Source organism: Chelonia mydas, chromosome 8, assembly GCF_015237465.2.
Source record: "Chelonia mydas isolate rCheMyd1 chromosome 8, rCheMyd1.pri.v2, whole genome shotgun sequence".
In the NCBI taxonomy this organism is placed as follows: Eukaryota; Metazoa; Chordata; order Testudines; family Cheloniidae; genus Chelonia; species Chelonia mydas.
Genome location: NC_057854.1, coordinates 88,152,910 through 88,179,885, shown reverse-complemented (window position 1 = coordinate 88,179,885; position 26,976 = coordinate 88,152,910). Strand labels below are relative to the sequence as shown.

At 39.8% G+C, this 26,976-nt stretch overlaps 1 protein-coding gene across 4 annotated transcripts in view; it reads left to right on the top strand.

The window, feature by feature from the left end:
• Positions 1-26,976, top strand: part of RAVER2 (ribonucleoprotein, PTB binding 2) — a 57,740-nt gene that overhangs the window by 27,418 nt on the left and 3,346 nt on the right. Inside the window, exons 4-14 of one of the 4 annotated variants that reach the window (XM_037907911.2) lie at positions 3,638-3,829; positions 5,767-5,893; positions 9,720-9,805; positions 13,910-14,014; positions 14,216-14,318; positions 18,899-19,072; positions 20,605-20,870; positions 24,550-24,661; positions 25,211-25,356; positions 26,013-26,102; positions 26,782-26,907. In XM_037907911.2, the coding sequence (XP_037763839.1) occupies positions 3,638-3,829; positions 5,767-5,893; positions 9,720-9,805; positions 13,910-14,014; positions 14,216-14,318; positions 18,899-19,072; positions 20,605-20,870; positions 24,550-24,661; positions 25,211-25,356; positions 26,013-26,102; positions 26,782-26,907 (1,527 nt within the window). Of the gene's footprint in view, positions 1-3,637; positions 3,830-5,766; positions 5,894-9,719; positions 9,806-13,909; positions 14,015-14,215; positions 14,319-18,883; positions 19,073-20,604; positions 20,871-24,549; positions 24,662-25,210; positions 25,357-26,012; positions 26,103-26,781; positions 26,908-26,976 lie in introns of all 4 variants that reach the window. The other 3 variants (XM_043521548.1, XM_037907912.2, XM_043521547.1) reach the window with 3 other exon arrangements.

The window sequence follows — 26,976 nt, the reverse complement described above, 5'->3', positions numbered from 1 at the left end:
TGTTGGAAGTGATCAACACCATTGAACCTAGGACCAATCCCTGCAGAATGCCAATAGAAACATCCGATGAAGTGAGCTGTAGCTCACGAAAGCTTATGCTCAAATAAATTGGTTAGTCTCTAAGGTGCCACAAGTCCTCCTGTTCTTTTTGTGGATACAGACTAACACGGCTGCTTCTCTGAAAGCTGTCAGTAGAAACATCACCATTCAATGATGATTCCCCATGGACACCTACTTTTTTGAGATCTGTTAGTTAACCAGTTATTAATCCATTTAATTTGTGCTCTGATTATATTATATAATGCTAATTTTTTAATCAGAATGTCATGCAGTACTAAGTCAAATGTCTTACAAAAGTGAAGTAAGTTACATCTGCGCAGTTGCCTTTGTCAATCAAACTTGTAATCTCACGAAAGAATGAAATCGGGTTTGTTTGACAAGACCTATTTTCCATAAAACCATGTTGACTATGCAGTTTGAGGTAGTTAAAACGTGAATTTTTCTTGCACCTTTAATCACAATGATAAATGGATTTCACCACAGCATCTGGTGTGTGTTTGTTGTATCATGTGTGTTGGTGATTCCATGAGCCTAATGGCAGAACCATGTGATATTTTTCTGTAAATTGTGACCTAAACAAAACATTATGGTAAAGCATGTAATGCAGCCATTCTAAACTCATGCCAGGAGAATCTTTATAACACATTTTATAACAAATATTCGCGATGACTATTTATTTATATTACCATACTGCCTAGTCATGGACCCGGATCCCATTGTACTAGGCACTGTACAAACACAGAACCAAAAGACAATCCGTACATCAAGAGTCTTAGAGTTAAATTTTAAAGATATTTAGGTATCTAACTCTCATGTAAATCAGGGGAAGTTACATGTTGACATACTTTTAAAAATCTGGCCTTTGCAATCTAAGTTTGAGATAATAGACAACAAATGGACACAGGCAGAAAGACGAGTACAAGGAAAATTGAGACAGTATTGGTCAGTATGATCATCAGTGGTCTCAGCACACCAGCAACCTAGCTGTTGTCAAGTTTTTTGTACGCATCACTAAAAATGAGAGTTTTTAAGGAGAAAAATATGCTAGTTTTGCAGATGTTTACTAGGAGCACCTCCCAAGTGTGGAGAGAAAGCACATTTGAAAATTTAACAAGTGGGTGATGGAGGCTGGCATCAAGGGCTGATTGGAGGAGGGAATCGACATCTCGATAGTGAAAAAGAGGCTGATTCTACACTGCACAGACTTTAGAGTGTGAACTGCTATACACATCAAAGTATGGCGCTCTAACTGCCCTGTGTGGACACTGCTGGCATGAACTAAAAGGTCATAGCTTGAATTAATGTAGTCTTCTTTCGAACAGGACTATGTTAATGCAAACCACATACCTTCTAGTTCACTCCAGCCTCATCCGCACAGGGCAGATAGAGACAATGCTTTGATGCCCTCTACAGTTCACGCTCCCATAGTCCATAGACAAGCCCAGAGATGATAGCCAGGGTGGGGATAGGCCATGAAGGGCCTTGAAAGTGAAGACAGGTAGCTTATGTTTGATACAGTAGAGAAGGAGGACCCCAAAGGAAGAAAGCAAAAAGAGAACACAGTGAAAGTGACGAGCTAGGAAAATGAGCTTTGCAGTAGCATTTGGAATGGATATTAGAGGGGTAAGGTTGTAAATGTCAAGGTCAGAGAGAAGGATGTTGCAGTAACAGATAAGATGAGAACCTGGATAAGAATTTTAGTGGGGTGGATGGACAGGCCAGGCCATAGCTTAGAGATTTGATGTGGAAAGAAATGGCAAGTTTTAGACAGCCTGGATGTGAGGTCCTAGAGAAAGGTCCATGTGGCAGATGATGCCCAGATTAGTCGGGAGTGACAGGCAGGATGGCGGTGTTGTCCACAGTGATTAAGAAAGGAGGTAGTAGGAACTGGGGGAGAAGATTATAAGCTCTGTTTTAGCCATGTTGAGCTTGAGCTGATGACTCGCTGATATTTACTTGTGGATGTCTAGAGAGTGAGATTTTAGTTTGAACAGAAGGAGACGGGTCTGGAATAAAGAGGTAGATCTGTGAGTTGTCAGCATAGAGATGGTAATTTGTGTTTGCAGATGAGATTACCCATATATAAGGGGTGTGGGTGTGTGTGTGGGGAGGGGGAACTAAGCATGGAGCCCTATGAAACCCTCACAGAAAGTTAGAGGGGGGTTGAGGAAGATCATCCCAAAGGACGTGCTGAATGAGCAATTAAAGAGGTGCTCAGAGAACCAGGAGAGGACGAAATCAGCAAAGCCAAATGAGAAGAAAATTTCAAGAGGAGCATGGTTGATAGTGTAAAAGGCAGTTGACAGGCAAAAGAGAATAAGGGTGGAATACTAGTTCTGAATTTTGGCTAAGAGGTCATCTGAGGAAAAATTATGATTCTTTTTACTATGGCTTCTTTTGCATAGCTGTGTGTTAACCCTCTTCAGGAATATATTAATTAGTTCTGCTACTAACTGACACATTTCATCATGTAAATCTAACGTATTTGGAAGTCAATGGAGAATTCTGCTTGGGAACGCTTTTCTTTTTCTGTATTTTCTTTCCTTCTATCCTTATCTTTACTCTTCTTTCAGCCTTTCTTTCTCCATTGCCTCCTTATGTGTTGGAAATACAGATTGTTCTTTCAGTAAGAGTTGAATCCGGATGTTTAGACACAGTTCCTAAAAATACCTACGTTCCCTGTGTGTGTGTGTGTGTGTTCTATGAAAAGGTTATTGTCTAACCGCCTTTTTGCTTGTTTTAGAGAGAACAAGGCAACTGCCCTATCTTTTTCTACTTCACCTTTCAGTTTCCCCTAGAAAGTATTCACTGGTGTTTAGTTTTGAGGGATTTTTTTCCTAGCACATTCTTCTTTGGAAAGTTTAATTTCCTTATATATTTACACAGATACTGGCAGCTGCATCTTTGCAGGTTGAAGCAGTTTTCTTTGCCCAGGTTTGAAGCCAAAGTAAGCTGCATTGCTGCAAGCCACTTTCCACATATCTACACTAATGATTTGTACCAGTGCAGCTATCTTGGTGTAAAATCGAACCCATCATAGAGGAGTCCTTGAATTTTCCCAGCTCTCTTTTCTTATAAGAGTTCTTGAAGGTTAATTCTAAGCTGTTGAATAAATGCTGTTTGTACTAACCTATCTTCCTCTACTTCAGAATCATTAAGAGGCTGTAAACAGATTCCTGTTATAGGCCTGATTACTTCCAGGACTAAATAGCTGAGAATTAGATGATGTTTTTCTAATCAGATTTAAAAGGGGTGGTGTCCCTTTTCCACATCAGGACTCTAAGTAACTGTATATCAATTTCATTGTTGTACAGAGTGTAGTTGTAGCCGTGTCAGTCCCAGGATATTAGAGAGAAAAGGTGAGTGAGGTAATACCTTTTATAGGACCAACTTCTGGACACTGGATTTATGGCTTATTACAACTATTTGTAACCCACCTCTTTCTGTCTTATGACTGCAGATGTGTTAATGATTTTGCACAGGTAATTCATGCTCAATGCAGGGGGAGGAGAAAATGTTTTAAAATACTTGCTGAATGTTTGTAATGTGTTCAGTGTATCGTGAAATGCCATTTCAGTTTGCTGAGGACGAAGGCAGTTATATTGGTGGCTTTGCAGTGATCGAGTATGAGACTGCAGAGCAGGCTGAGGAAGTGCAAGAAGTCACAGATGGTATGACTATCAGAGGAAAGAGAGTCCAGGTATCGTACTGTGCTCCTGGAGCACCAGGACGAAGCACACTAGCTGCATTTATAGCAGCACAACGTATGGTAAGAGACTTTCCCTTTTCAAAGAGAAAACACTTTAAATGTTTATATTATATGTTGTACATATATAAGAATTTATAAAATCCATTGGAAGAGAAGTCCATAAGTGCTTTTATAATCAGCTTAGTATTTTAATAAGATGATTACTCAGCCAAGTGAAAATTTTTTTTGAACAGGAGAAAGCTATTTGGCTCAGTGAAATGTTAATACTTAAATTGTAGTTCTGTTCTGACAAGTGACTCTGTAAAATGACATTGTGGAGTTCCATGTTTATTTTCTCACAGTGACTATACATCAAAATTGATCTGTTTACAAATGAAAAGGTGGTTTCTCTAACCTTCCTCTAACCAAGATCTTAAGTTATAACTCAGTCTGTTCAAAGTGTTACTCTGCATCTACACTAGAAAAGTGGTTGAGTTTAGGTTGGAGTTGGCTAGCTCGTGTTAGCTAGCTGGCAAACTCAACTTCTTCCTAGTTAAGACAAGGACATGAACCGCAGGGATTAGGGGTAAGAGATGGTTTCAGTTCAAAACTAAACTAGGAGAGAGTGCTTTTTAACAACTATAGGTTGGTTTAAAATGAGACAAGTAAATGTAATTTAAAAATAAATGTGAGGGTAGTGGGAATGACTTAATTTCATACTTGGTGTAGAATGAAGCTTTTATGCCCTGCATGTCATATCAAATTATTTCTTAGAAAATTGGATAGGAAGGTAAGTGGTACATGAAGCTGTCTTGAAGGTTGTAGCAGAATATTCTCATTACTTTGGATAGCTCTGAGTAAACTCAGCTGCTTTTCTATAGAGTTATTCACCTCAACTCTGTAGAAGAGGAGCTGAGTTTAGTGTTGTTAAAGATGGCATATTTTATTGGTCGTAACGGGGGACTACATTTCCTTCTTTACTTTCCAGAGTTGTGGGGAAAATGTGTTTTTTTCCAGGAAAAAAACCTGCCCTGTGGGTTTTATGTGTGTGTATGTTTTGTGTTGTGAGGGGGTAGGGTGACAGGTTGGGGGCGGGATTGCTGTGGGGAACATTTTTTGAGCTTCTTTTCATACTGGAATATTTACATGAAGAGAACGTGTATTTGAAATCTTTTTGTTCCTACAAACATTACATTATAATTTCAGTCTATGAATGAATGGTTTAAAACAGCGGTTCTCAAACTGTGAGTCAGGACCCCAAAGTGGGTCACAAACCCATTTTAATGGGGTCACCAGAACTGACTCAGATTTGTTGGCCAAAGTCCCAGTCCCACCACCTAGGACTGAAGCCAAAGCCCGAGGGCTTCAGTCCTGGGTGGCGGGGCTCAGGTTACAGATCCCCTTCCTGGGGCTGAAGCCCTTGGGTTTTGGTTCCCCCCGCCAGGCTCGGGGAACCAAAACCCAAGGGCTTCAGCCCCAGGAAGGGGATCTGTAACCTGAGCTCGGGCTTTGGCCCTGCCACCTGGGCAGCTGGGGTCAGGCTTCGGTCCCCCCCTCCTTGGGTCATGTAATAATTTTTGTTGTCAGAAGGGAGTTGCGGTGCAATGAAGTTTAAGAACCCCTGGTTTAAAAGGTTGAGAGAGAAGTAATGAGAATAGTGAGGTGCTGTTATGCCTGTTAGTTTTATACTTTTCTTATTGTTTCCTATCTAGAAACCTAAAGGGGAAGGAGAGAAATGCAGCAACTGTGCTAATTTCAGTGTAAAGGAAATGCTGGAATATGTTACTAACGAGCTTTACAATGAAACGGTTAATTACATATATTTGGTGAATGGAAATTGCAGGAACACTGATCTTTGAACTCTGGTGTGTGACACATGGAGGTCAAGGAAATAATATCCAAATATAGATCTGTTTATTTTATAAATAAAGGGTTTGCACCAGCATGGCAGTCATGGCAACAGAATATGCTTTTGTTTACCCTTGAGTCTAATGTTTCCGTATTTCTGTTAATTCCAGATGAGAAACAATAGAAAAGGATTGCTTCCAGAGCCAAATCCAGTGCAGATTATGAAGAGTTTAAATAACCCAGCCATGTTACAAATGTTACTGCAGCCCCAGTTGTGTAGACGTGCTCGTAAACGTGGTAAGCCTTTTAAAACATAGATAAATAAGAAAATAATTCCGTGTGCTTAGTGATATAACAAGCTTTAGCTAAAAAAAAAAAAAGCAGGAGCAACCTTTTAAAATACATATGTTTATAATTGCCTTGAGAGAGTCCTCTTCACAAAAGTGACAGAAAACATATGTACAACAAACTCTCATGACAGTTAATTTAAGTGAAAGACAAGATGGGTGAGATAATATCTTCTATTAGACCAACTTCTGTTGGTCAAAGAGACAAGTTTTCAAGCTACACGGGGCTCTTCTTCAGGAAAAGGTAATCAGAGTGTCACAGCTAAATACAAGGTAGAAAAGATTGTGAAGCATTAGGATTTAACACATGTTGCAAGAGACCATTCCTGATGAAGCGGGCAATTAATACCTCTGCAGAGGTGTAGCTCAAAAGCTTCTCTCTCTCAGCAACAGAAGTTGGTCCAATAAAAGATATTACCTCACCTGTCTTGTGTCTCTCATACCTTGGGACCAGTATGGCTATAACACTGCAAACAGTGAATTTAAGTATCATTGCTCCTTGTAAACACCCTCGTGCTAACTCTGCAATCTATTGATATTTATATTAGAAATTGGTCTAAAACAAAACCTCTGATCCAAACACACTCAAACTTTGGGGATCTGGTTCCAGATCTGAACTTGCAACTCAAGTCCCTCTCCAGTTCATACCGTTTTAAAATTATTTCTTTCTTGTATGTTTCCATATATATGTGTGTTTCCATAAAATATATATAACATTTTACAAGCATGCTGTTAGACATTGTCCTACTTCCAAAGGAACTTTCCTTCTAATTTGAATGGACAATAAATTAAAAGTAATGTATCATGTTTCAAAGAATTGAAGTGTGAGGCATAAGAATGGGAGCGGTCAGTCTGAAGAGATCAGTGAGGCAAGTCTACACTACAGCGCTGCATCGGCGCAGCTGCAGCACATGTTCACCCACGAGAGAGCGCTCTCCCGTCGGCATAATCATTCCACCAGGGCGAGAAGCGGACGCGCGTCTCCCGCTGACATAGCGCTGATGTGGACAGTGTAAAACTTGTGTCACTTGGGGGGGGGGGGGGTTTCACATCCCTGAGCAACGTAAGTTATATCAGCTTAGGCTATAGCATAGACCTGCCTTAAGAATGAATGGCTGTGCTATAAATATTATGGGTGTGGGTGAGAATCTATACAGTGCCTCTAAGACCGTTGGGAGGGATGAGGTGGCTTTAAGCCACTTTAGCACCCTTCCAATCCTGGGTTGCTTTGGGGGATGGAGAGGCCCCTAGTTTAACTCAGAGAGGTCCTGAGGGCTGTCTGGGTATATCTATATCCTTCCCCCCCCCCCCCCCCCCAAAAAAAAAAAAAAGGGTGCTCTTAACTGAGGTTAGCTAACCTGTGTTCACTAACTTGGGTTAAAATGCACCTTTTCTTGCAGTGTAAATGTACCTCAAGTTACAGCAGCTTCCCTGGGCTGCTCTGCGGGCCACACTCCTGTGTGCTGTGGGCCTGCACCCAGCACAACTCTCCTGCTCCCAGGACAGCTCCATAGTGCATACCTCCTATGTCCGGACTTATGAGTGGGTCTTTGGGAGGCAGCCTATGGCTTTCTTCATCAGTGCCAGCTTGGGGACAGTCCGCTTGCTGCTGGATAAAGGACTTTTAGGGTCCCTTTACATTACTTCAGCCCTTATACCTGTCAGAACATGGCCAGAATGGAAATGAATATCTTGCCCTATGTACAGGTGAACCCGAATTTTTCAGTGGTTCCTGGAAATTCAGAAAACTGAGTTTTTTGGGAAAAACAAAATTCCACTCTTGGCGGCATTTCTGAATTTTGCATAATTGAGTTTGGAGAATCAGAATTTTACCTGTATTTCAAGGAACAGGTGTGTGGGATTCTGTAGTTGTGAATAAGTGTATATGTAGCTTTTTATGAGAGAGCAGTAATGCATTAAGAGGTATCTGTGAAGGTGGGGAAAGTGCAAGACAGCTTTGAGTGTGGTTGTTTTCAGAAGGTTAGCTGTACAAATGTCACTGTATGGTTTTATATTTGCCTCAAACTGGCTTCTGTTTTAAATTTAAAAGGATGGCTTTTCAAATTGTGACAGCCTTGCAGACTCACTATGGGAAGCTGGATTCTGTCTGATGTGTACATCATGACCCATACTAAAGATTTTGTAATCAGAATTTTCTTAATAATTCTTTTGGTAGGGCTAAAAAGAATCCTGCTCGCTCTTTCTTAGCTGCATTGTCTTTGCAGTCCTAAAAGGGGTGATAAAGTATTTTACTTAGTAAAGGAAGCATATGTGACCCTGAATACACAGAGGATCAAATCTATTTAGTCAGGAGAGGCCCTTTTTTGTGAAGTCACTTTTATTTCCGTAGCTCCACCTGAAAGAAGTCTGTACAGAAGGGATGTGTAAGAACAACTGAGTGTGTGGAAGTGCACTGTGGGTCTCTGCAGAAAGGGCATGATCTCATTCAGTGGGGACCACTCCAGGGAGAACAGCAGCGCAGTGAGACTCTTTAAGGGAGCACAGAAGCACAATTTAAAGGGAAGGAACAGCATAGGTTGATGGTATAAGCTGCTATTTATGCAATACTTTGATAATAATTCTTTGCACTTCATAACTACCAAAGCACTCTCAGGACATGCCTATGGTTATTACTATATTACTCATTGTAAAAATGGACAAACTGAGTCATGGGAAGGTAAGCAACTCACCCAGAGTCCAACAGGGAATCAGTTGCAGAGCCAGGAATAGAGCCTACATGTAATATTCTTATCCTCTCCACATCTAAGTGCCGCTTAACAGCTTGTTTCTCCCATGCTGCTTCCAGAGTGAATAGAGTTTACTTGTGTGTAACTTTCCTAATACTGTTTCCCTTCCTTTAACGTGTCTCTCTGCTTGTCTGTCTGTCTTCAGATTGTGAGATCCTTGGAGCAGGGATTGTCTCTTCTTGAATATTTGGAAAGCTCCTAGCAGGTTATGGGTGCTACCATAAATATATGAAATAAGAACAATAACCCAGTCCCTTCACTAACCATGAAACTACAAGCTTCACCGTATTTTTAACACTGTCTCCTGAATTCTTTTAAAAAGCTCACAGTTTTGTTTGTAACTTTGAATATTTCATCTTTTAATTTCCAAAAATTCCCCGTGTTTTTATTGCCTATAATCGTTTGTTCCCTCAGACTGCTGACGCTCTCCCTGTTACTGTAAGCACTCTGTAGTATTGTAAAATGGTGAGCAGCATGGCTGGGGAATCTGTATTTAGTCTTTATTTTAACTCAGTTTCTGTCTAGTGTCACTGTCCCTAATAGAAAGCCTGATCGCGCACCCACTGAAATCAAGGGGAGTTTTGCCATTAACTTCTAAGGGCCCATTGATGACATGTTAAGTTATTACCTATTTACAGTTGACAGACAGAAATTGTATATCCAATGACTATGTATCTATCAAAGCACTTGAACTAAGGCCCCAGTCCTGCAGTTTAAAGTGAGTGAGAAGACCTGTGCACCTTTGAGGAACCCTGTTGACTTCAGTGGGGCTCCAGACAGACATAGCAGTTCTCCTATGTGCTATTAATTGCAGGATAAGGGTCTCTCTGCATAATAAGCTTCAGCCACATGTGTATTAAAAGGGTTCACTGTCCTGATTTTTAGTCAGTTGATTAAATGTTAAATCCTATAGAAATACTTAGAAAAAGGCAAATATATAAAGTGTATATAACTGTTAAAAATCTTTCTTTGCCTAACTTTTAAAAATTCTATAAATTTGACAAGGATGTTATCTTGTGTTTTCTCAAGCAGTTCTTGGAGTATCTGCTGGTTTACCTCATCTTATAAATACAGCAGTCAGTCCAGGATTTTTGCATTTGAATAAAGTACACCAGGTATGTTTATCAGTGTGAAAAAATTTATATCAAATTATGTATTTGTGCAGTATTTTGCATTAAAACATGTAACAGATCTCAAGAATTTACAACTAAAATCAAATGTTCTTGTTAAAATGACTTTGTATTTAACATATACTATATAAAGTGATTTCAAGAGGCTTTTTAAATAAGATATAATCAGATCTGACTAATTAAAATTGAGGAGTGCTTACTGTCTGTATGCAAATTGCCATTTATTTTTTCTGAATTTTTGATTCACTGTTACCTGATTGTGTTGTGGTAGAGAGAACTTATCGTTTCTAGAAAGAATATCCGTTTCCAAGTAACAGGTTGAGTGACAAGGACCATGGATTCATTTTGTAAGCAGCTCATTCAAGAACAAAGACTTTTTGGAAAATAAGTCTGATTCAAGGCTGGAAGTGTGTTATCATTATCTTTATTTGTAAAGCCTGTAAAGTGTACTACATAAATATTAACAACAATAATGATTTTGAGATTTTCGATTTTAGCTAGGAATAAACCAAAACTGTGTATTACTGAAGTATTCTCGGAGTTCTTGTGGTGTATTATAAGGCTCCTATGACTTCCAAATCACTATGAGCCCAACAGTAGTAAAAGGAGATATTCTGGAAGCTCATATAAAGAATCCAAAGTTCATAGGGGTATCTTGTAAGGAGATTTGGGATGAATCTACCCCCTAACTCAGGGACAAGGGCTGGGCTGGAGTAGCAGCTTTTGTCCACAATCAGTACTTCCTTTGCACCAATCTATTGGGTCACCAAGCCACCCAGTTTCCACTTGTGCTTAACACATCAGGACTACTGTAGGGGCGTCCACAGGGTGGACTCTGCCAAGGAGTGAATTTTTCCCTTAGGAAATATGGGTGGGGTTTTCAAAAGTACCTAGAGAAGTTAGGAAGCTCTAATACCATTGATTTTTAAATGAGACTTTTGCTCCTTACTCTATTCAGTACTTTAAAAATTCCTACTCGAAATTAAAAAAAAAGTATTTATTCGTTATTATTTCTACTATACTTTTAAGATCATAGAACCATAGAATATCAGGGTTGGAAGGGACCTCAGGAGGTCATCTAGTCCAACCCCCTGCTCAAAGCAGGACCAATCCCCAATTTTTGCCCCAGATCCCTAAATGGCCCCCTCAAGGATTGAACTCAGAATCCTGGGTTTAGCAGGCCAAAGCTCAAACCACTGAGCTATCCTTTCACGCTTTCCCCACCCCCCAAGATCTATATCTCCATGTCTGTTAAGAGAGATTGAACTAAAACAGGACAGATTTTCTTCACAGTAAAGGCACCTTGCTTTCTCTCATTTTTCTATTATGAGTTACCTAGAGGCGTGTATTCCTTTCAGATGTTAGGTATGTTGTTTAGATCTGCAGTGCACCATAGAATGAAATACATTTGCTGCATGTTGTAAAGTTTATCGAACACAAAGAGTGTTATTTGCTTGCATTTTTAAAATATATACATATATGACATTTTCCTCGGATATATTTAGTTACTGCAGCTCTTTCTATGGTCTTGTAGATTTTGAGCTTCTTTGGAAGGCAACATGAATGCTTTTTAATCACAGTTGGAAGGAAGCATGTTGTACATAGTTGCAGTGTGACTGACGATGATCCACTGCTTTTTGGCTTAAGTATACTACAGCTAAACAAGTGAGTGCTATCGCATTGGATAGACTCATGCATTTAATATTCTTTCATGGAAGCTCCTGCTTTTAATTAGTCACTAAACCTGACCCAGTAAGCTGAATTTACTGACAGTAATTTAATTATCTAGGTTCCTTTCATTGGCACTTGTGTACCCTTATTCTGTAATGTATCTTTTTGGGGTACTCTTCAATGCCAGAGAATCTGGTCAGTATTTCTTTCTTGGAATTCAGTGTTATCATGTACAGGAAAAGAAGCTGTGTTACTTTCTAGTTTTTTGTTAGTTTGACAAAAGAACAGTGGTTCAGCTTATCTCTATATTCCTTCCTGCATATGTTGTTTTTGCTGCATGGAATTGACAGTTCAAGATTTTGTTAAATGATACATTGAGAGGAATCACTTTTTAAAAATATGATGCCAAAACATTGCTCTTAGAATAATTAAATTATAGATAATTAGGAGGACATGACAGATGAGAATTTGAACAGTTGTTTGGATGAATCACTGAATAATTTTTTTTAACTTAGCTACTCTTGGTATTTCTTAATGATAGACATTCTGTGCCACCATAACACATTTTGAACATTTAGAGGTATGTGTTAACTGAATGGTCTAACGGATCTCCCTGTGATTAATCCAGAGAGTCTGTTTTGAAGATTCAGCCAAACAATTTTTTCTACTTTAAATTCCTAAAAGTTTGTCGTTTAATCAATACTTTTTCTTTCTTGATGTAACTCAGAAAACACAATAAAATTATAAAAAATAAAGATGGACTGGCAACATCAGACACAGGTCATTTCTACTTGAGATGCTTAGGGCAGCTGTGTGGACTCAATACACAAACATATTGATGCAGTTAATCCAGATTTGGCCCCATATTTGGTGGAATTCTGTTTTTGAATCTAAAATCTAATTTGCAGGTTTTAAGAGATCCCTTGTTTTGTGTGTTGATATTATAGTAAATAATTTCCAAAACGCAAAGGACTGTTCTGTAACATGAATGTCTGTGTTCTACGTATTCTGAGTTTAGTTCCTAAGGAATCTGCAACCCTGCCACACTGGGACACAAACTGTGCTGGCTACAAATGTCTGGAAACATTTGTGAGGCAGAGTTCTGGCAGAGCCATAAAGCATGCAAATCCCTACTTGCTGTGCTCAGCTGCTTCTTCAGTTTTCAGTCATTAATGGTGATCTGTCCGGCGTAGGGAATTTCAAAAAGTGAGCAAGACTGTACTCACACAGTGAAGAATTTTGATTCCATATTTCTAGTCGTGCCTTACAGAATGCGTTCTTTAAGTAACAGAGTGCTACAGAAAAAGGTTTATTGAGACCTGGAGCAAACATATGTTTTGGCTGGCAAATCATGTTCAAGAACCTCTGCCAGTGCAATCTTGCTCTACAAGAATGATGTTTGACTAAATGTTTTCAAGCATTCATGTAGTTAGCACAAATTATAGCAGGGGTTCTCAAACTTTTGTACTGGTGACCCCTTTCACATAGCAAGCCTCTGAGTGTGGCCTCCCCCCCTTGTAAATTAAAAACACTTTTTTATATATTTAACACCATTATAAATGCTGGAAGCAAAGTGGGGTTTGGGGTGGAGACTGACAGTTCATGACCTCCCTGTGTAGTAACCTCACAACCCCCTGAGGGGTCCCGACTCCCAGTTTGAGAACCCCTGAATTATAGCATGGTTTGATGCTCCAGTGTGGACAGACATTTCTTTTAAACCATCATAGAATCCAAAAACCATACTGTAGAATATCCCCAAGGCAAAGTTCTAGTATGGCATCTCAACATGGTTTAAATGTCTTGACTGTGGGTGCAAACCGTGTTACAGCAATGTTTTAGTGTAACTGTGCATGAAAACCATTTCAAAAAACATTACAAGCCACAGTGTGAACGTAGCCTGAATAACAAGCCACGTTATGAATGTTCTGGGAATAGTGCTCTCTGTAGGATACTTACCAATGAGTAAGGGAAGAATCATATGTGTGTAGGTATCCTTTCCTGAAGGTAGCATTAATGTTTAGAGACTGTAAAGCAGTATATAATAGCCCCTAACTATCCCAACATAACCTAATAAAGCAGTGAGATGTTTGGAGCAGACACTATGTAAGAAATAAAAACATTGTAAAGCACAACACAATAAACTACACTTATCCTCTAAAAAGCACCCAGAAAATCAAACTGGAGGAAAGGAAAGATAAAAGGAATTCAGAATCTTCTGGAAGCTTTGATTGCAAATGAAGCAAGGATTTGGTTTTGTGGAGGGGAAGTCACTGACTTCGGATAAACATAGATATGGAAAGTCATTCCCCTTTGTCATGTTTATTCTGTATCTGGCCTATAGCACATCAGCTGGAAATCTTGCAACAAGTGTTGTAATTTTTTTGTATTCTTTAACTAATTCTTGTGTCAATTTGGCAGAATTCTGTTCTGGGGAATACATCTAATTTACTGCTGCAGAACCTCTCACACCTACAACTGGCACAGAAGCAACTAATTAAAATTGAGAATATTCAAACTAACAGTGTAAGTTCATCATTTTAACTTCAGTTATCAACCTGTATACCTTTTATTAACTATTTTCTAAAACAAATAGGACTTTTTTAGCCTATTAAAACTTTAAGCATCTAGCATATGTAGAAGAGATTAACTGTATGTGAAAGTCTGTGGAATAGCTAAGGAAAGATAACTGTAGTCATTTACAATACTATTTGTTCTTCTTTATAGAAACCTGGTTTACTTGGAGAGCCTCCACCAATGTTACTTCAGACAGTATTGGGAACAGGGTCAGTGAGTGCAGACCTGGGAAACCATGGAGAAGCGCATACATGTAAATGACATTTTGCTTCATACTGTACCAGCAGAAATGTCCAGTTTGAAAATATGCAGCTGACTCACTCCTACTTTTTTAACAAAAGTGATAATCAATAGCTTTAACCTTATCACCACAGAATAAGGAAGCCACCAAGCCTAACGACAATGTGAAATACAGGAGCATTTAACAAAAGAATTATGTTGATTATTGCTGTGTTGATTGGTTTGCACTGACTGCTTTCGCTATCTGGCACAAACTCAGAGGCTTCCCAGTTGTACAAACTTAAATATTTTATGAAAAAAGCAGCAATGCAAACAACGGGCATATGTTCATTTAGCTTCTAAAGCATATATAGATGAGGATTCTGGCACAGACACCTTGGTTTCATTGCCTTCTCTTCCAGAAGATTCCCATATTTTTGTTTTCCATGGTCTGTATTTGCCAGGCATGTACTTGAGTATCTAAATCTCCAGCAGACCACTGTCTGCTCATGTTAATTTTTCAGGCTTAAACATCAAAATCCAAACAAATTCAGAATAATTAGCATGGTATCATATATCCCACACACACTTGCTTACATCTTGGTGTCCATTCAGGCTGACCATGAAGTTTATCACTTAAGTCAAACAGGTATATAACTGAAAGAAGCCAAGAGTAAGCAGAATAGAAAAATGTAAACAGAAATGGGCCACATATTCCAAGGAGAGGCTAAACATGAACAGACTTGCTGATTGACCCCTTTGTGCTAGGAATGAGCTTTTCCTGATGTGAGCCAAATTTTTAACAGCAGTCTCTAAAATCATGGACACATTTTCTCATGACCACATTATTTTAATTGCCAAATAGGGTAGTTAGGTGTCTACTCTAGTCGTGTGAAATGACTCTAAGAGCTAACGCTAGGTGCTTTAACATTTAATATAAGACAGTCTCATCTTCCTGTGTTGAGTGAAATTAGCACACTATCAACACTCTCCTATTGCAACTCTTAAGTATTAGATAAACCCGCAGCAATATATTTGGCTAGGGTTCTGAATTTGCTTTAATTGCTTAAGGTGATTTGGCATGCTGTTTCTTTCCTGAAGTTCTCAGTTTCTGAAAGGAGCCCTGTTTTCATTTTAGTGTCTTATTTTCTTAGTGGTGTTCTTGGATATGTGAATGGGATTAGATTTTATCCGCTTTTCTTTGCTTATACCTATATACCCTATCTGATGCAATGTACTAGATGTGTTAAAAAGGGCATTTGCTTTACTTTATATTACTCTGGTTTTCAATACTTGTAACCTCTCTTAGTCCGTGCCTTTTAGTCCTACAATTAACTTTATTCCATTTTAAGGGTGTCTACTTTTAATACACTTGTAGACCTGGACATTTTGATTTTGGAGAAATCAAATAACTTGATTTTACTGATATTCCTTGTTTTTAATTAATTTTCCTAATGTCTTGTCTCTTCACATGAGGACAGAAGTAGGTTTTTAGTATTCATTCCTGTAGGTTCCCACCTGATACGTCTCAACATCACAAAGCTTCTCTTACAAGTAGCTGTTCTGCTGAAATCAGCTGTGAATCCAGCCCAACAGAATCCTATTAGGTTTTAACTGGAGTTGGGTAAAAGTCTATCACATGGAATTTTATAAACTTCTAAAGAGTCTAAAATTGTGGACATTACATCTTGATGCAAAAGGAGTTAGCGCTTAAATTGGGAGAGGTAGTTCAACGGCATCAAGGAGTTTAAAGGCTTTGTGAAGACTAATGCTGTTCATTACATATAACTCTATGTATTAGGATAAGCCTAGAGTTACTACTCTGCAATCTGGAGACCTGCATTTGATTTCACTTCCCAGACTGTGTATACTGTAAAGCGAGGGTACTCTGTCCCTTATCAGGAAGGAGGGTGGGGAGAGTGCTTTGATAATTCATTAGAGATTCCTGCAGCCAGCAAAGTGCTAGTGGATGTGGGAAGGTTGTTCCATGTAGTTCTCAGCCGCAAGGAGGATGGTTCTGATGTGGAGCCTTGAAATGTAAACTGAGGAAAAATGGAATGGGATGATGTAGGTGTTCAGGTTCTATAAATTCCCAGTCCCCTGCTGCCCTAGTAGAATGAAAGAAGAGAAGGAAAACTTGTAACCTACACACCTCATTTGGAACCGGAAGTACACAATCAGGCAAAGGCAGAGACAAAAAAAAATTTAAAAAAAAAGGCAAATACATTACAGTACTGTGCTAAACGTAAACTACTAAAAAATTAAAGGGAAAGCTTAAGAAAAGATTTGAGAAGGCAAGGAAACGGTTTCTGTGCTGGTTTCATTTAAATTAAGATGGTTAAAAGCAGCATTTTTCTTCTGCATGTTAACATTTGAAATCTGTATTAAGTCTATGTTCAGTTGTAAACTTTAGAAAGAACAACCATAATGTTTTGTTCAGAGTTACGAACAACTTACGTTCCCGAGGTGTTCGTAACTCTGAGGTTCTACTGTATATACAGGTTAATTATGACTATAAACATAATTAGCAGCTTTGCCTTTTAATGGAATTTTATTTCTCTACCTTTTTTAAGGAAGGCATCAAGAAGATGAGTTGTTAGCATTAGTGATTCTTTTCTTCATAGGGGTATAATAAATTTTTCTTGCTTCTGAAATTTTTTTGGAACCAGAAAACTGTCAAAATAATTCTCTTGAGACAGATAATTTCAAAAACTACACATCTGCATTTTATGGGTCTATTATAGATAGATCCTGCTCTTGCAGAATATAGTGGGGTTAGTGGAGGATAGCCCAGCCCCTGATCTAGTACAGCTTGGCTTTAGAGATTATTGTCTCTTGGACACTTTCCGTTCCATTCCCAGTTGCACAGACCACCTCTGTTCCCATTTGTAATTGCATATAATGTGGATACAATCAAAATGAATGACAACTTACATTGCACAAACATTTTAACAACTCGGTTGCCATATGTTGCATGTTAATATCTGAAAGTATACTGCACTGCACTCGGTGACCTGGTTCTATCTCCCATGTCATTACCAACCACAATGCAGAATTATTTTCTGCCCTTTAGGTTCTGGGATGAGCCATCTTCAGAGGAGTCTTAGTTGCATTTTTGTCTCTAGTAAGGTGCAGCCAATGGCCATTCCATACAAAATATTGGTAAAGACTATTGTTGTTATACTTGATTGATGCTGTCCTCTGCAACTCTGATTTGTTGCTCAGCTGATCAGCAAGTTGGAAGTTTCAGTAGCAGAACTGGTGTTTTGTGTTTTTACTTAAATGCTAGGAAGGAAGAATGAAGTCAAAGCTATATCTGTAATACTCATATTGTCTAACACACAGAGCACTTTACAGGCTAATTTACAGGCTTTGAAGGGACGCTGTCAATTTGAAATCCACTGAATTAATTTAAAAGAATGAATTAAAAATAGTATCATGTACTATGCCTGCCCCTGAGACCCTCTGCCAATTTTTGTGTATTTTTTACTTTGTTTTCCTGTGTTTTACACATTACTGTGTGAAAGACCCACCCAAATAACTGGGGACAGTGACTGACTATACAGGAGAGACTGTACAAAAATGGATGTTGTGAATGCACAAACTAAACAAAATAGAAATACTTTCTTCTCTAATCTCTGTTATCTGGGGTATTGTAACTCAGAGGTAAATTGTTCTGAGAAAAGTAAAGGAGTACTTGTGGCACCTTAGAGACTAACCAATTTATCTGAGCATAAGCTTTCGTGAGCTACAGCTCACTTCATCGGATGCATAATGAATTTATGCATCCGATGAAGTGAGCTGTAGCTCACGAAAGCTTATGCTCAAATAAATTGGTTAGTCTCTAAGGTACCACAAGTACTCCTTTTCTTTTTGCGAATACAGACTAACACGACTGCTACTCTGAAATCTGAGAAAAGTGTTGTTGTTTGTTAAATTCACTGTATCCCTTTAGCAACAGAGATACAAATTTGACATAGAGGTCACTTTATTTACTCTGAAGTATGACCACCTCAGGGTGGAACTTGATACACGTTTTACAACACTATGCAACAGTTTATGACAGGAAATGAAAACGAATGCTCAATCCAAGTGGAACTGTAGGGGAAAATTAGATACACAGAACGTAAGTATTTGAGTTTGAATTTGGCCAGGACAATGGGGTTCACACCCTTGTCTCCTGTGAGAAGTGCCAGCTGTTGCTCACTTTATTTTTTGTAAGAGGGTGCTTCCAGCAATCCAGTGCTTTGTGATACTATGTTGCAGTTTGCTTCAGTCCTAACTCAGAAGGCAAAGTGCCAGCTACTAAATCACTAACTCCACTTCCTGAGGCATGTATGTGTTTATTGGCAGAATCTCTCGCACAGATATGTATGGACGTGGCCTACCTCTGCTTCACTTGAGAACTCATGGGACTGCAGTGCAAAGTTGGTATATCAGTAGGTTTTTTCAAAAAAGGTTTCAGATGGAGCATATGCTGAGGAACCCTGCAGGACTGGCTATTCGATTTGTTCTGTATTGCTTGTGCATAATGTTTCTTATGTGTAACTGCGCCTTCAGGCCTTGGTAGCAGTCTGATTTTGTAATCCTTGTGCACAATGTGCTGTACAACAGGTGTTCCCCCTGAAGTGTTCAGTGTGCACACCATGGCTTCTCAGCAGCTAGCCAATAGAAGCAGAAGGTTAACCAAACATCTTCCCTATTCCTGGATGATGAAAAAATTGAGCGGGGATTATCCATTGGGATCAGATGGGCAAGGTCTCCACAATCAGTTTCATAGAATTGTAGGTGAGTGGCCATTGGGGAATCTTGGTCCTGCCTGTCTTCTTCAATGTTTCTGTCCTGAATGTGATAAAACATGGCTTGTGTTTACCTGCCTGAGATGCCTCTTTCATAACACTTGAGCAAATAGCACAGGCCTCTTAAGGAAACCCTTGTAAATTGCTATTTGCTGCTAAGATCAGCCTTGTGGTAGCATTTTACCACTTTTCCTCCCTCTTGATTCCAACATTTGACAACGGAATTACATGCAGTGCCTTGAGAATCCAGATGGCAGCTCTTAAATGTTTGAGCTCTGAGTGGACTATTTGGTAGGACTTCTTTCATGGATTATTTCTATATATTTAAAATAAACTGTCCTGTGGCCCCCTAGAGCCTTAATCTGGTGCATTCAGGGTTCTGACTCTTGTGCGTCTGTCCTCCATCTTTCTTTGGGTTTTGGCACAAAGCGTTTCTCATTTCATAGATTTACATGTGCCAGGTGAGTGGGTGCTATCCTGCAACCCCTCTTGGTATTTCATCATATTAATGATTTGCAAAAGTTTCTGTAGAATTTCCTGTTTAAACCAGTGTCTTCTCTCCTCGGTCTCACTGCCTCACTTCTCTTCTGCTGTTCACATGGAGCAGAATACATTGTGGCATTTTTTTGAATATTTTCAGAATGCTAATACTCGCACAGATATTACCAGTTTTTAGGAAGGTTGGAACCACTTTTTTTTATTCAGGATCTGGCTTTTTAGATTTGTTATTCCAAGGTGTATAGACTCCTCTAGTTGAGGAGCTCTGCAAACAGTTTGTTTGTGCTCACTTCATTAAGCATTAGAGGTTTACTGTCCAAGCGTTGATGGATGTGACTTTTGGTTGCAAATTTCTTGGCACAGTGATGCCTTAAGATGTCTGTGGAAAGACTAGAGATGACTCTGGTTAGTACAACTTTTTATTTTCCACCCAGTTTGTTTTTGGGACTACTAACAGCCCCATGCTCTGCATTGATGGCACCCGAGTCTTCTCAAATAAATGATTTCAGATACCTTACCTCATTTTACAGTATTCCTAGGCTTGAATAATGCACTCTCCAGTGGTAAGTAGAAGAGTTTTCCTGGGGAGCAGTGACACCTAGGCCACCAATTTCTGCAGAATTTAAGCCTTCATTTAATAAAAAAAGAGTTTCTAGCCCTTCAGGTTGTGAAGAAAACCTTCCTAGTGTGAACTGATGCTGTGCTGTTTTCCTGAGCCCACAGACAGGTCACTCAGGGGCCACTGCTCTGCTGTTCATAGCTTTCTTGAATAGCAGAAAACAAATAAACCAGACCTTGGTCAGTTTCACTTATTAGCCTAGCAGATATTTAGAATAAAAATAGCATTAAATACAGTTTCAGTTTTCTGTTCTAGCTTTGGTTTTAAATTAAGCTCTAGGTTTTTATTACTGCAGCATTCCTGATTTCTCAATGTTTTTGTCACCACTTAATAAAAATCACAAGCAAAATGTTCAGATAAATTTTGTCTAACAGAAAGGTTTCTCCATTTATGGTTGACTGCAGCATCTAATGTGACTCCAAATCAAACAACGGCAGCAACAGGGATGGGCATCTTGCCATTCTTTCCAAATCAGCCTGTTGTTGGACAAGCTGTGCCAGGGCAAAATAATACTCAGGATAAACAATCAACTACAGTGGGACTGTCAGAAGGAGCTGGCTCAGGGTCGCAGGCTTATCTTCAGAGCTTAACAAATTTTACTGCTGGAGGCTTGCGCACAGAACATCCCCAACAGCAAAGCCAGCCAAAAAGCACTGATACAAGTTCAGGGGTAAGAAAAACCGGACATAGATTTTGCATTCCCGTACTTATGCCCCCTTTTTTGTTGTTGTTCTTCCAATTACAAGTTACTTCAAAAAGCAAATGCAGTTATTTCCATTATAATATTTACTGAATCATAGAATGATTTATAAAGCATTTTAAGGTCATTTGGATTTTGAATTAGAGGAAGGAAGAATTAATGTCTTTTGATTGTCAAAATGAATTAACAAAGAGGAATCTTTTATCCTATTGTACTATTCTCATGTACATGCCTCTTTATCTGTAATGATGAAATTATCTTAGCTGCAGGAAATGCCCTTTTTAGACTGTAAAAATTGAACTCGTGTTGGAATTCAGTGACTGTAAACTAGACCAGCACCTCTGGGTCAGGATGCCAAAGTGTGTGTGTGTGTTTCTAATCTGCATCCTCTTAAAAGACAATTGGCATTTCCTTAACATCAGGTCAGGTTTAGTATTTATTCTTTCAAAGCATGTGGATGCAGAAGAAAAAATTAAAGCTGAATTGAAATGCTTTATTAAAAACTGTTTGAGATTCCCAGCCATTAACTGGATTCTATACATGTATTTACTTAAAAACATTTGGCATTTTTTTCAGAAAACTTGAAATCTCTTAGATTATTATGTTTTGATTTAAATTTTCTTGGTTTCCTGAAGCAGTTGAGATTATTAGCACCTAAGCAGTGTCTGCGGCTGCATTCTGTTTTCAGCATTTATTTAATACGTAATTATTTTAATTTTTAAATCTATGTTAGTGTAATGATTTGGGATTTTAAACAGATTTTTTTTTTTATATTTTAATCAGCATTTCCATTCACCTTTTCATACAGATAAAAAAGGAAAATAAACTTTTAAAACTCCAGAGAATCTAGTATTCTAAAAATGAATCTGCAGGTTATGTTTGGAGGTTTTGAATCCCATACTTTTGGACAGCCTTTCTGGCAGAGATCTTAATAAAGTTACTTCCTTTTCTGCATCAGTTGATACAGGGGCAAGTTCTCTAAGGCGAGTGCATTAGTAGCACGTTCCAGATTTGTACATTTTTAACAGAATGGATTTAGAATAAAATTATATAAAAATCACACTGGGCTACATGTTTCAAGCAATTTATGTGTTCTCCCGTTTGAAATCAGCGCATCCATACTCTGGAATGGCTGCTCAGTGGTCTCTGTGAAATTGAGATAGTGTTGTCTTCAGTCCAGTTCCCAGTGGACAGGTATCACAAAACTCCTAATAGTATGGCACTAACTCAGGGGCGGGCAAACTTGTTGGCCTGAGGGCCACATCGGGTTTCCAAAATTGTATGGAGGGCCAGTTAGGGGAGGCCAGGCGTGGACTGGCCCCTGACCCTCATCCAACCCCCCCGTTCCCTGATGGGCCCCCCAGGACTCCTGCCCCATCCACCACTCCCTGTCCCCTGACTGCCCCCTGCCGCCCCATCCAACCCTTCCTCTCATTCCTGACTGCCCCCGCAGGACCCCTGCCCCCATTCAACCCCCCTGTTCCCAGCCCTCTGACTGACCCGACCCCTATCTACACCCCTGACCGCCCTCCCCCTCCTACCCCCCGAACTCCCCTGCCCTCTATCCAACCGCCCCTGCCCCCTTACCGCGCTGCCTGGGGCACTGGTGGCTGGCAATGCTACAGTCGAGCCGCCCAGCTGGAGCCAGCCGTGCTGCCGGGCTCTGCAGCTGTGCTGCCCCGGGGGCTCGCAGCCCCACTGCCCCGAGCATTGCGCCAGTAACGCAGTGAGCTGAGGCTGCTGGGGAGGGAGAACAGCAGGGGAGGGGCCTGGGACTAGCCTCCCAGGCCAGGAGCTCAGGGGCAGGAGGGTCCCGCGGGTCATAGTTTGCCCACCTCTGTACGAACTGGTTCCCCTCGTAGTCAGTGTCAACTGAACCCAAGGTTTGAATGGGCCTGGAGACTGAACCACCTCCTGATTCACGGAGGTAGTAACCCTTCTCGGAATAGGGCTCAGCTACAGTGGTAGTGTGAGGTGGGACTCATGCCTTACTGGGTTTTGACTAAAGAGAGGATTTCAGTTTCCCAGGCTGACGTTCTGGCACGTCTCATGAGCATTACGTTCTGGCACGTCTCATGAGCATTACATTCCTTTTTAGAAATATGCAAATCCATTTGCATTTTTAATTATGATTTTAAATATCAAGGGCAACAAATTGCCCTTATTTGAATAAACTCACTCCTTGGTATTAGTACTAGAAAAAGCCAACTTCCAACCCAAATGGATGTACCAAATGTGATTACTAGGGGGAATTAGGAACCTGAATTGTACATTAACAGTGAAGAGATTACACCCAATGTTGAAAAGAAGGTAAAAATCCTCTGAAATTTATGGCCCAAATGATCTGTTGGTGTGATGCCATTGAGATCTTATGCGCACAGCAAATTTGACCAAATAGTTTGCCCTCTACGTCGGATACTCGGTACATCTCTGTGGAATCTCACTCAGCATTCTGATGGGCCTGTAAAAGAGATGATTTTCAGTTCCCACGTGTTACCGTTTGAGGGGTGACATATGTCTCAGCATAGACGAGTTCCTGTGTGTTTATTGATATTAATAGTAAGTGCTTCTGCATCACTGTTATGACTTACGAGGAGACCCATCTCTCAAAAGTGGGGAGAAAAATGTTTTTTTGGCAGATGTTGGGGGTGCTGTATTTTGACATGTGTTTTAAATGTTGCTAGAATCTATGTGGGATTAGCTAACTAACTTGCCACCTGCACACACTCTATTTTGGGTATATTTTTATGCTGTAAATCAACAAATTAAATGAGGGTTGGGCTAGTGGAGTGTTCACTAGCGTGCTAAGGATAGCTGTGTAGATGTTGTCCTCCCTCCCTAACCTCCCACCAGACTTGAGCCGCAGTGTCTACACAGCACACTAGTGAGAGCCCTGCTAGCCCGAGTCTGCGGAGCCAGGCTAGGAGCTCGCTCCGGAATGCAGCGTGGACATACCCTTAGGGGTGGCCCTTGGGCAGGCAGGCTGCCTCTGGAGCTCCTGCTCTCCTCCATAAACAACTTGTCCCGGTTTCGGACTTAGCACCACAGAGAGGCAAAAACTATCAGAATAGACTCAGTCCATCACGGTTCCAGGAGCCCACGCACCTCTGCTGGTTTGGGGGAGTGAGTGAGTCCTGGGGTCTCAGACCCACTCCCAATTATTTTCCACTTTAACGTAAGTACTACTAGTGCTGATAAGCAGCTTGCTCAAAAAGGCATTTTACATTAGTACCCCACAGAAAATTCTGCCTCCCTAAGCCAGAGTTCATCAGTCCTTGGTTTGCCAGAGGCTTGAGTTGAAGCTAATCTTCTGTCGCATACTTACTGTGAGCTTTATTAATCTGATGGCTTTTAGTGAGGTTTTAAATATACTCAGGAAAACTAAGTTTGCAACCCCCCCCCCTCCCCCCGCTGGTCTAAAGAGACACTTGGCTGACAAACTCCTTGGCAAGAAAAAATATCTGTAATCTGAGCAGTCTGTTCAGATGATTCGGTTCAGGATTGATTTGGAGATACTCTGCTGTAAAACCTATGAAATCTGCAAGTTTTTAAAGTCATGTAGAGACAAGCACCTGTCATTGCTTTGGTTTTACTTATGACTTGAGTGATAGCTGAAAAGTGGAATGAATGATATCTAACATTTTTACAGATTCCCTCAAAAAAACAGACCTCACTCCTGGGGGAACCACCCAAAGAAATCCGTCTTAGTACCAATCCCTACTTGAATTTGGCAAGCGTGTTGCGGGGTGTGTGTCTTTCAGGTAAGCAGCCATTCAGCACATGCTTGTCTAACAGCTTGTGATTTGATTTAAAGCTTTCTAGAGCAAAGTGTGGTAAGTTGTTTCTCTGCTTACTAAATGATCTCAACAACCACAGCATTTGTCATTAATAAAACCTAGAATTCTCTCTTTCAAAGAACTTGCACTGAGAAGAAAAGTAAATTGATATAAGCGATCCTCATAACTAATTTTCTAGTTGAAAAATACGGTTTATACGAGTACTTAACTGTAAAGAGAGATTATATCCTGCAGTATTTCTAATGGAAATGTACAGAGTTAGCATATTTGTTCAGAGTTCATAACTCTGTACATTTGTTCATAGTACATTCTAGAAACTATTTTCTATCAAACATAAGACCTTTTATATTTTGGGCTAGATTTTGATTGCAGTTAAATGTGTAAATCTGGAGTAATAAATTTGAGGTCTGTGACAATGTTCTGGGTTTACACAAGTGTATCCAAGATCAAAGTGTGCCCCTTAATGGTTGGACAGCTTGTATAAACTGAATGTATTCGTTTTGTTTTGAGCAGCAGTTGCCAGCAAAGCAACTAGTACACAGCAGCAGACTGGGCTTTCAAGCAACATAGTGGATGCTGCAGTCTCTCAGGGAACTACATCACAACATGCAATGGAAAACTACTTTAATTATTCTCAACAGTGTGGGGATTATACACAGGTATGTTAGCTAACAATACTTTCCTTCCTGTAATGGGGTGCTTGGTATATTTGTATTGACTTTATTACTTCTAGATAGCTGAAGTTACGCCGTAGTTGCATGTGGTTGTTTTGCGTTCTACTTGGAGTAAGGCCTGTTGTAAAGACATCCCATAGCTCTGTGAAGATGGTGGAGTTACTTGGCTCAGTGGTACTGTAAATTATAGAGCATTTTGATCACTTTTTATGTCGTTGTTAAACAGGATATTCTCACTCGGGTCCTGGTGTCAATTTAGAGGACAAGTGCAGAATGAAGTCTTTTTCACGAACTATAAGATAAACAAATTCCAAACCAATGAATCAAGTTATTTAATGTGTAATTGGGCATCACAAACATATACCATACTAGATGAGGTTCAGACATATAATTGTTCTATATCTTCTGGGTGAGTAGAAGACTTTGGTGTGGTCAATCGGACACCTATCACATAATCACTTAAAACATATATTTAACTGTTTTGTTGGATTTTTATGATTGGTTTTAAATCTGTTTTTGTGTGTCTTGGAAAGCTTTTGTCTTTAATTAAATCTAGTGGCCTGTGAAGGTCATGGGAAGTTGCTATAAAGTAAAATCACCATAGCAGGCAGATGAAGTGAAGAAGTTTTTTTCATTTATAGGAGGCTGTCCAGCAGTGGTATCAGCATTATGCGCAGGCATACAACACTACTCAAGCAAGAGTAGGTGAATTTGCAAATGAAGCTTTGGAGGTAAAAGTAAAATGATTTTCCTTCACATCTCCGTTGACTTCTTCTCTCCTTTAGCATGAGGATGCTACTGTGTGCTTCAGCACTACTGTAAACAGAAAGGACCAGATCATGGGGGCAAAATAGTGCTGCAGAGTCACCGTGTGGATCCCAAACACACAATCGTTGGTATTCCCTAAGTTTTCCTGTAGCTAGGCTCCTACAACCTAAAGTTTTCACCATGTGCTGTAAAATAGACCAGGAGTGCATTTAAAATGATCCTACATTGTAGCTTTCGAACAGTATAAGTGAACAAGAGATGATCACGTTTTTTCCCGCTAAGGTATTATCCGAGAGCTATTTAGCGCTCAGATTGTTATAGATCCCCAGTGGGTGCTGCAATGCAAATGGGAGGCAAAACCTAAAAAATACAAAACCAAATTTCCCTTTTTTTTTTTTTAAAGGACTATGTGCCTCAAGATTTTTTTAAAGTTCCTACATCAGACTCAATGAGAGAGGAAAATTGCTATAGGCCTGAGCTGTTTCTGAATTGAAAATTCTTTCCTTTAGAAACTTGGCTTGACTCCGGTATTTCCGTATCTGTCCACTGATCATCACTGTAGTCAAATAAGAGTAATTACTTAAAAATAAAGAGTTTTTTGTTTTGACCTTTGGTTTATCATGGATCCTCTTCTCCATTTAGGAACCTGCTAGATCTTATGGAGACTACAATACATATTTGCAGGTTATGCCTTCATATTACACTGGAGCCCAGGGATCATACCAGCCAGGCAGCTTTCAGCTTACTCCACAGAATCCATTAAATAAGGTGAGAGGAGAAGCTAAGAGTGATTTCAGACACGGCCAAATCTAGATGCAGGTGGTAGCATGCCTTGTT